The sequence below is a fragment of the Salvia hispanica genome, chromosome 1 (genome assembly GCF_029641045.1).
Source record: "Salvia hispanica isolate PSC_SH4W2 chromosome 1, Shi_PSC_v1, whole genome shotgun sequence".
NCBI lineage: Eukaryota > Viridiplantae > Streptophyta > Magnoliopsida > Lamiales > Lamiaceae > Salvia > Salvia hispanica.
This window is the reverse complement of record NC_142692.1, coordinates 8,431,921-8,442,884: the sequence shown is the minus strand read 5'-3', so window position 1 is coordinate 8,442,884 and position 10,964 is coordinate 8,431,921. Positions and strand designations below refer to the sequence as shown.

General features: G+C 34.5%; 2 protein-coding genes across 2 annotated transcripts; both read right to left on the bottom strand.

Moving 5' to 3' along the window:
• Positions 1-2,100: 2,100 nt before the first annotated feature.
• LOC125221338 (uncharacterized) lies at positions 2,101-2,532 on the bottom strand. The gene has a single exon (XM_048123461.1). It carries the CDS (start codon positions 2,530-2,532, stop codon positions 2,101-2,103), a length of 432 nt encoding a protein of 143 aa, XP_047979418.1.
• Positions 2,533-5,490: 2,958 nt separating this feature from the next.
• Positions 5,491-6,281, bottom strand: LOC125217767 (protein SRC2 homolog). The gene has a single exon (XM_048119295.2). It carries the CDS (start codon positions 6,272-6,274, stop codon positions 5,696-5,698), a length of 579 nt encoding a protein of 192 aa, XP_047975252.1. The 5' UTR covers positions 6,275-6,281; the 3' UTR covers positions 5,491-5,695.
• Between the last annotated feature and the right edge of the window lie 4,683 nt (positions 6,282-10,964).

Sequence of the window (10,964 nt, the reverse complement as noted above, 5' to 3'; positions counted from 1 at the left end):
TCGAACACTCTCAAGACAATTAGGGAGTAGTTTTTCTCTTCAATATACGTTTTTGCTTTAAAGATTGCAACACGAAGACTTCCCAATGAGTTGTTTGCAGGCACCTATGCAACTATTCATAATTAATTTTCTGAGTTTGTTTATAGAGAGCATCCGGGAAATAAAAAATGCAAAGTGATATCCCCAAGACCTATTAAATTGGTCATTTTGTATTTGAACTTTAGTTTGACTTCTATACATGATGTTGTCTGACTTGTTGGTGATAGGTCTATAGACATTTATAGTCTTATAGAACTGTATAAAATCTTACAATTGAGTTTAAATATAATAGTCTAGCCACTAGACAGATACTATATCAAAATACACATGGTACATACGTAGTAGTTTATATCATGAGTGTTACATGAGCAAAAAAACTGAAAGAATGAGTAGTATATTAATGCAGAAAACGACGCAGCCCATCTAGAAGTTTGCTCCAGGCCGGACGAGTGCGCCTGATCGAGGCCCAACTGCTGATGATGCGAGAAACCAATTGGTGGTGAAGACCTGGCCCAAGAGACCAGCAGCAAGGCCGCCAAAATATTGAGACTTCAAGATAGAGTACTTGGATTATTATGATATTGTTATATCCTTTTGAATATCTTTTGTTTAAATGATCTATTCTTAGGCCAGTTTATAGTACTCCATTATGAATGAAGTCCAGCCATAAGGTTTTATTCTAAAACCAATTGATTAAGTTGACTAAGTAATTAGTTAACTAATAAATTAAACCTTAAATGACATAAAGTATGCACCAAGAAACTAAAGCTTATTGTTTTCCCGCTTGCCACGTAAGTGTCAGTTCGCGTGAAATGAGTAAAAGGAATGTTTATGCATTAAGGGTTTCACAAGTTGAGTTGGAACTATGTGTGATTTGGAGTTTCTAATGCCAACACCATGCAAGAATGACCGAATTGATAGAAAATTTTCATAAACCTTAATCAGTTTCTTAAAAACAAAATGTATTATCATCAAACTATTTACATGAGGTCACAAAATGCTAAAGAATGGAAAGGAAATAATAGAAAATTAAATAAAATAGTTAAATGACCATTTCACCCCTCAAATAATGCCCGATGGACAAAATCTGTCATGAATTAGCATTCTAATTCGATGGAGTTTTGAGTTCAATTCCTTGGCCCATTTCTCAAGTCTTTAAGTTAAATTTTAAATGATTTCGAGAACGTGATTTTCTAACTTCATCAGCTATAGCTGCATAGTTTAATTATCTACTATGATAGTTTGATACCATGTAAGATTAAAAATAGGCTCATTGCATAACGCTACTAAAACCAATTGGGCATTTAATACTCCCCCCGTCTGCCATTAGGAGTCTCGTTGACTTTTTTACACTCGTTTTATAAAAATGATACTCCCTCCGTCCCGACTAAGATGACACATTTCTTATTCTTCACGGGATTTTACGAGTTATTGGTTAATGTGGTTAATTGGAGAGAGAAATAGATAAATATTAAATGGAGAGATAAAAAGAGTTGAATGTTTAATTGGAAAGAGAAAAAAATTGTTGGGTGTATTAATTGGAGAGAGAAAGTTATCAAAATAGAAATGTGTCATCTTGATTGGGACAAACTAAAAAGAAAAGTGTGTCATCTTGATTGGGACAAACTAAAAAGAAAAGTGTCATCTTAAATGGAACAGAGGAAGTGATAAATAGTTAAAACCGAGAAATTGTAAAGTAAGAAAGAGAATAATATACTACAATAATATTAATTTACTACAGTATTCTTTGTCCACTATAACAATATGAGAGTGACAAAATTATAATCATTTTTACAATGTTGACATTTTAAATACTTCTATCAAGTAGTACTATAATATGGTTGAATTTTTCAGTTTGTTGTGTTCACCAATCACCATAACTCTCTTGATGAAGTGACTATAAGCTTTGCTCATCGCCCACAATTCATATTATAAAAATAACAAGAAAAATCTACACGATGCAATGAGCTTGTAATTCAACAACTTCGATTTCTACACTGTGTACTAATCAAAATACAAGATCTTAGCCTACACTTGATCATTTATTTTAAAATTTGTGCCTCATACAAAACGATAGGTAATATTCAAATCCCCCCTCTGCATATGCCATGTCGTCTCAGTATCCTTACGAGAGTCACGCCAACTATCGAAAAGTCTAGTCAACTTTATGTTCACCTCACCAATACAAGTGTGCCCCACACTTCTCTTATAGTAAAGACGCACCACCAGATTCCCTCCCATTCTATTCGTTATAGGGCAAGACACGGTGATGTTCCACGTCGGATCCGGCCCTCCCGCCTCGTACGTGTCGGTTTTCATGACCTTGCCTCCATCTAGTTGGACCTCGGCGTACACTCTAATCCGGTGGCCAATCCGACGTTTGCACTGGAGGTTGTCGACCGAGACGAGGGTTAGATCGAAGCTCGTTGCATTTCCGAACCTTGTGGTTGGTGTGGCGTTCGTATGTCTTTGAGAGAAGTCGTAGTTTTCCATTGTTTTGATTTTGGATATGGTTTAGTTGTTCTGCATATAATATATATAGGTGATGATGTCCCAACATTCCCTCACAAATTAATAGGTTTAGTTTTATGTGGTTGTTGACTACATCAAGCTATGTAGTATGATATACCCTATTTCATGAATTGGTCCACTAATTATATTTTGTATGGGGACTAGATCTATCATAAGCCTTGGCCAATGATTATTTGCAAGATCAACTTGTCTACCTCATGATTTTATTAACTCACCCACTACTTCAACTTGGATGTGCCCACTTGAAGCTAAGTGTAAAAAATACTTAAGTTGTACACATGTGTTGGTCAAGTGGTAGAGTACTTAGTAATGCGTCAGTACAAAGGTCTTGAGTTCGAATCTATTGTGATAGCACTTTTAAATTTTTTGAAAGGTATTATACCCTTCAAAAATGGAAATTATACTCCTCCTTAAGATATAGGGCTTTCACAAGTAAAAAGATGTTTTGCCCTTGAGCACTGTATGATTGCAACTAGACTATGCTAATATATATTGCTCTAAGGTTACAAATACACAAAGATACTTCCAAAGCTAGATGAATTGAATCAAGTCCATCAAGGTTGTACTATATGATTTCAATTTCACCAATGGATCTATTCATAACTAATTTCTCACTTTGGTTATAGATAGAGCAGCCGGAAAATAAAAAATGGCACTTGAAACCTAGTTGGCCATTTTTTATTTGAACTTTAGTTTGACTTCTATACACGATGTTCTCTGACTTGTGGCTGATAGGTCAAGACATACAACTGGATAAAAGAGAACAATTGAATTTAATAATCTATTAAGTCATGTGGCCACTAGTCACATAGTAATTTATATATGATCCATGGTTGGTATAGTTTATAGAAGTGTGATATGAGTTAGATCATAAATACTCTTGTACAACCAAGAGCTGAAAAAAATTGAAGAAATACATACACAGGTGTAACTCTCAATTCAATTCAAATCAATTCAATCTACTTGTTTTGACAATTCGATACGATGCTTTATTTTCAGTTTGATATGATGAAACGGAAATAATAATAAAAATAATCATGAATATATATAAACGATAGACACTTGAATTATTTATCTACTAATTTAATATGAGGGGAGTGATCAATTGCTAACTCATCATTTAATTGCTAACTACAACTAATTTAAGGCCATAGGATTTTAGAAAATGTGTGGTCTACAATTTTCCATGTGTAATTTTCGTTTTTATTAATAAAGTAAAAAAAAGATATAAAAAAAACTCCAAATTAGGGTTTTGGATGAAAATGTCAATATAGTGTTTCGAAAATATCAACACAATGCTTTGAGAATGTCAACACAATGCTTTAAGAACGTTAACCCATTGCTTATATTGACATTCTACATGTATTATATTGACATATTTTATATAGTACGTTGACATTTCTGCTGTACGAAAAAATTAAAAAATTTTGAAATTTTTTTCAAATTTTGACGTCGGAACATATGCATGTAGGATATCGTTGGAATCCTTATGAAATTATCTTTAATTTGATATATGTTATATGAATTTAAAGTTTTGGGATTTCTTTTAAAAGTTAGTTATAACTAAACATGTAGTTAATTGACATTAATACCCCTATTGATATTTTTTGGAATTAATCATATGGCCTTATTGACGTTTTTCGTTGATCGTATTGACATTTATGGACTAATGATCTAAGCCCTTAATTTGAATATCTAATGGCTATTATTTAGTTGTAGTTAGCAATTAAGTTATGAGTTAGCAATATAACACTCCCCTTTAATATAATGTGTATATATTTACATTCGAGGTTAGGTCAACTGTCAAGCTAGAAATTTCACTACATAATTTTCATAAACTTTGACCAAAATTTGATATTTCCGTTGAACTTTAAAGTTGGTTGCAAAAATCGTAAACTTAGACTTTATACTTTAATGAGTTTCTACAAAAACATATAGTATATTTTTTCCAACTTATAGAAAATTCATTACAAGGGATAATTTCATGATTTTTTTCAACTAAATTTTAAGTTTATGAGAAATATAAAATTAGGTAAAAGTTTGTGATTTTGTGAACTAGTTAACATACTAAATCTCGTATTTAAAATATTTGCTCACACACTAAATATTACTCCGTACTACATTTGGCAAATAATATTAATTAGATGAATAAATATGATTACTTTGACCTGAAATCTTATACTCTATATGTCCGCCTTTAAATGCCTATTTTTCCATTTTTCCAGTCAAACAATAAATGTCTCATTTCATTTTTACTATTTTTAGCAAGTGGACTTCACATTTCACTAAATCACTCTACTCACATTTAAAAAAAATACAATATATAAAAATAAAACTCATATTCCACAAATTTTTCTACTACTTTTTTTTAAGTCAAACAAATTCTTATAATCCAAGTCGGTAAAAAAGGAACCTCTATTAATTAGCGGACGGTGGAGCAGTAAACACATACAGTATTTAATTACATACATTTGATGTAACAAGAAAATAAAATGCGGGATTAATACTTAGCTTCCGGTTAAAATAAGAAATTTTTGTGTTAGAAATGATAAAGAATTAATTACTACAAATAAGGCTATTGGTCCCTTAAATGACAAAGTTTGGCATAATTGGATATTTCCAATGAACTTAAAATTTGGTATTAAAAAAAAAAAAAAAAACATGAACTTATCCCTTGTGAATTTCAAATTTCTCATGAGTTGGAGAAAAAACTGATTCCGAGAAAAATTCACTGCAAAGCCTAAGCTCTTGGTTTATACTTTTGTGGGAATACTAAATTTTGGCAAGAGTTTGTGATTTTGACTAATAACCCTTCATTAAATAATCAAACCTTAAATTACCTTTGCTTGAGAAACTGGAAATGTAGAGTACGCAAAGTTACCATCCCTATAAGTTGATGAATAAATATCATAAACTATATAACAAGACCGGATCCAATTATCGAATAAAAGATTTTCAATGCATCCAAAACACGTAATTCAAAAGCACATTTTTTCATGATCCAAACTATACAATCCCTAATCAACTAGTGAATCAACAATTTTAATTGTCATTTTCTCAAATACTCAAACAATAAACACTTTTTTTTTAAAATCTAGGGCTCAAACTTCATCGTTTCCCGTCATCAACAAGCGTCATAAAAAACCTCGTCTTCCTCCTCTTCATCCGAGGAGGGCCTCCGATGATCATCGCCATCGTCGTGATCAGACTCGCCGCTGAGGAGGAGCATCGCTCCTCCGACGAGCACCAAGAACCCTACGGCCTCAAACGCTGTCTTCCACCCGGGCGACGGCTGCCTGACCAGCATCGTCTCGCTAAAACTGTACAACAGATTCAGCCGCCCCTCCGGCGTTCCCGCCACCTCGTAGCTAAGAATCTTCCTCGACATCCGCCCCATGTCGAACAAGCTCTTCACCGGAATCTTCACTTTTCCGACGAGCCTATCCCCCAGCGTCCTCTTGCACATCAGCCTCACCACGAGGCTCACGCCCGGCCGCCTCACGGTGTCCTCGCTGACCGTGTAGTCAGAGACGAAATTCCACCTCGGATTCGTCCCCGACTCGTAGTCCACGTGGCTTTTTCTGGTGGTTTTGGAGTCTCCCTTGAGAGAGAGCTTGGCGTAGACTTTCATGCGGCCGGTGTTTCGGACATTGGGGAGATTTTGGGCTGAGACAAGAGTTATTTCAAGTTTTCTGCACTCCATTAATGTTTATTTGCAGAGCTAGAATAGTTGAGTTGTTTTTTTTTTTGTATATAAAGGGAGGAAGGTGAAGTGGTGAAAATGTCGGCCCTTGAAAATCGGCATAAATTTTGATAGTTGTTTAATTAAATAAACACATTGGTTGAACTAACTAGTTTTGTGTATTATAATAAGGTTTTGGCCGGTTAGTGATGAGGAACTTATTTTTTATTCAGATAAGATATGGTTCTTTTTAGATAATTTTTAGGTAGGAAGTCCGGCTTAGTTCTTTCTTTGTCTCCTTATTCTCCATCATTTTCGTGTATTTGCAACAAAGATCTCACTCACTCTCAAGTTTGAACACAAAATGAGTGTGTTATAAATTTGGTGGTGACGGTTGATTATTTTTTTTATTGAAAATTGAAATTGAATGGCATAGGATTTTTCCGAATAGAAAAATGTGACATATTATTTCATTCTTCCTAATAAAATTTGGGGTCTCTAATGTCACGATCTCATGTCCTGTAATAGAAGATTTTAGAATTTAAGTTCCACTAGAATGATGCATTAGGGCAGTAGGGCATGTATTGATCGATGAATGTGAAAAGTAGCATCAAAGTGATCACATAATTGAGTGTTTAATTAATTAGTACATATAGATTTATTTTGTATGCATAATTGTTTACACATAATATCCACATGTACTAAATTTACAAGTCAACGCGGCTTCGTTTTGGGGTGACAGTTGGCCACCGGACTTTAGGAATTGGTGCTTTGGTGTGGAGATATACCTCATCTGTGGAGAACCAAAGAAGAACGAAAAGGAAAAGTTACGGTGGAATAATATGTAAATTGTTTACTTCGGAGAGTAAAATAAATTCATTCTTTGTTCTAAGGAAAAATTATCGAAAAAATTAGTTTGAAAATAAATCCAATTTTTTTTCCTAGTGATTTAAAAATTATACTCCTTCCGTTCATGATTAAATATCACATATATAACCGTCACGAGTTTTAAGAAATCGTTTGACTTTATAAAATAAGTGAGTAGAAAAGGTGTAGAGCTACTTTTATGCATTAGCTTTATACTCCCTCCGTCCTCCATTAAGAGTCACACTTTTCCATTTCGGTCCGTCCCCAATTAAGAGTCACACTTCATTTTTACCATAAATAGTAAGTAGGTCCCACATTCCACTAACTCAATTCACTCACATTTTATTATAAAACCAATATAAAAAAATGGGTCTCACATTCCACTAACTTTTACAACCAACTTTTCTTTATATTTCTTAAAACTCGTGCCCGGTCAAAGAGTGACTCCTAATAGGGGACGGAGGGAGTAATAAAATAAAATGTCACTGAAATGTAAGATCTATTTACCAACAGTAAAAGTGAAATGAGACATTTAATAACGGACGGATGAATGTAATAACTTTTTGCATCAATTTACCTTTGTTTAAACACTTCCTACCCTTAAAAATAGTGTCTGCCATTTGGCCCGCCTTGCATAATTGGACCATGCATTTGGTCATTTGAGGAAGAAAACTGATATTGTTTGTTTTAAGTACAATTATACTATCAAATAAACTCTACAAAATTTTTACTTTAAATCACGAGCACTAACAAATTAAATATGACCAATATCATGATGACAAGAAAACAATTCAAGCTACATCAAACACAGCACATATCATGTCTTAAATATTCAAATTAAATATCTCAACTACAAAATTAACAAGAGAAATGCTATTTTGATGACTTTGTCGTCTTAGTCAATACTCAAGTTCTCCTCTTCTCGAGAAATAGAAAAAATCAGCTGGCATCGTAGAAAACGTCGCCATCATGCACTTCAATGTTCAACACATGGTTTTAGGAGCTAAAAACACTGCGATTTCAATCCCATGACAAAAAGATCCTTCACCAGAATCTTGACTTCGCCAACGAATCGATCTCTTCAGAGTTCTGTGGCACTGAATGGTTGGGCGTGTTGAATTGAGGGACGACTTGGTCATATCTCATAACGAACGGAGATGGCTTTGCCACGTACTAAAGAAATATGCATACTGCCTTAAAAATTTATAAAGTTTGGTCAAATTCTGACACATTGAGTGACTTTAGAGTTCAGCAGTTAAAATCATGAAATTTAGAATAGTTAGCAGTTATCCATAGCAAAAGTTTTAGATGAAATTGCATCTTGTATATTGTGGTTTATTTAAAAAAGAAAAAAGACATCATTTGGTTGAAAAATATCAATAATATTGCATCTAGACAACTGAAATTCTTCGGTATATACGAATTAGAATTTAACCAAATTGAATGGTTTTTGTGGTAATTTTCCCAAAAAAATCTTGGATGAGGCAGTTATATTAAAAAATATTTTGGTCCACAGATTAGTGTCGTATTTTGTGATTTTGCATCGGTCCAAAAAAACCTAGTGTCTCACTCTAATTGTAATATGCATATCTTAACACAATCAATCAAACCCGCATTCAACCAAATTAACAGCTGATCACAACCAAATGAGGCGATCAAACCTCACAAGAAACAGATTGGATACACAGATTACAAGTTACAACAAGAGTATATAGATCAAACCTAAAACAACAGATAACTATAGATCTACACAAGATATAGAGAACACAGTAAAGAAAACGGTATTAATAGGTAGAACACGAAGTCCCAGCCATCAAGAACTCACACAGAACACCTTAATATGTATCGCTTGATCCTTTGAATCTATCAGCACAAGGGGAAAAAGCCCTAGTAATCTCAAAAAATGACAAAACACAAGAATTCATGTTCACAGTTTGAGGTGTGATAATAAGCCAATTTTTTAGTAGTGAGAAAAGGAGAGCGAGCTAAAACCCGAAATCGATACCACCGGTTGAGAAAAACAATATTCCTTGGCGAGCCACCACCAAACCAAGCCGGAGCGCTCTCTCCCAAGCCGACTGCTGCCTCCGATCCATTTGTTCCATAAAGTAAAACACATCTCCAAAGCTGTAGCTAATGTCGAGACTCCCATATCGAGTCCCTGCCACCCAGTAGCTCATTTCATACACACCCCTAACCCAAAAGTCGAAAACACTCTCGATTGGTATTCGTACTTCGCCCAAACACTTGTCACCAAGTGTTCGGTCGCAGTAGAGCTTCACAACCACCTGTACCGCTCCTTGTTGTCCCGTGAACCCACCGGGAAATTCCAACGTGGATTTAGGCCTCCAACCGTGTCCACGTTGGTTTTCTTGGTGGTGCCTGTTTCTTCGTTGAGAGAAACCTTGGCGTACACTTTCATCTCGCCAAATCTTCGGACATTTTCGAGATTGTTGGCAGCAACAAGGTTTATTTGGAAATTTCTGAAGGGTTGCATTGTCTTCTTCACAAATATGCTACATACATTTATTTTTCCTCTTACATATAGGAGTATTGGAGTATATTTTTGTGGTTTACTAAAGACTTAGGTGTGCCAAATTTGACCAATTAATATCCAAATTATAGGAAAATTATGCAATTCTTCTCCACGAAGTTTAAATTTTTCACAATGATCTCAATTCTGTATGAAATGGTATCTTATGCTGATTTTTATAACTAAAACAACGTTGTTTGATTAAATTAAAAAAAAAAAAAAAAAGAAAGAGAAAAATACTTATTTTAATAAAAAAATCATTTTAAAAAGTATTATCAAAGATTGAGAAAAAAAAATCAAAAGTTTGTGATTAATATTTCCCTTTCAATATTATGCAACTAAGTAATGAAAATTATTCTAATATTTTAGATGATAAATAGAAGAAGAAAGTTCATGAATGAAGTGTAAAATGATTTTTTTTTATCATTTAAGTGAATTCACGACGATCTTACATTTTGAACATTTTTAAGTAATTTTATCTGAACTTTCCAAATTTATCAATTTTATTTCCACTCTTTAACAAATAAAAATTTGTTGAAATCTATGTCCGGTCAATGGACTTTGACCAATTATAATTTCAACGAGACATTTAATTTTGTGAAATTAAATGATATAGCGTCGATCTACGTTCGGAGTAGATGACCGTGGTATATTCATTTTCTCAAATCCGATTCCCGGTGAGTGAGAAATAATGGAATAAAGTTGTGCAAAATTGCAAACTAATTAAATGAGCTATTAGAGAAGCTATGAGAATAATTAAGAGAGTTAATTATCCAACATTAGAAGTTACAACCTTATTAATCAAGTATTTAATAAGAATGATTATTATATGTAATAATTATAGTGGACTAAGATGGGCTGTAGAGCCCACACGAGCGCACACGCGCCCCGCCGCGAGCCCGAGCCCGTGCTCGTGCTTGGTGCTTGGGTTCGACCCAAGGCTAGCGAGTCTAGTTCTTTTTAGACCACCACCGTCTCCACGTCAGCGAGCCAAGTGGGATGACACCTAGACGCGTCTAGATTCATCCTCTCAGCTCCAGCTTGTAACGCCTTGTAACAGTCGGCGGTTATGGTCTTGCAATGATGACAACCATCATGGCAGTTGACCCCTGCAGGCGGACTAAGCCTATAAATAGGCTAGTCATTCTAGCATTCTACACATCAGAAACTAGATTTCACGTAGCATTTGCATCATACGCCATCTCCTCTCTCTGCATTGTTTTTCTGTCGAAAGCTTTGCCCTCTCCTCTTTCCAGTTCGTTGGAGCTCTGCTGATAGCGGTGCTGCTTCATCAGAGACATAGCCGTTTTA

Coding starts and splice junctions, on each gene's coding strand:
- LOC125221338 (XM_048123461.1), bottom strand. CDS start 2,532: ATGGAAAACTACGACTTCTCTCAAAGACATACGAACGCCACACCAACC.
- LOC125217767 (XM_048119295.2), bottom strand. CDS start 6,274: ATGGAGTGCAGAAAACTTGAAATAACTCTTGTCTCAGCCCAAAATCTC.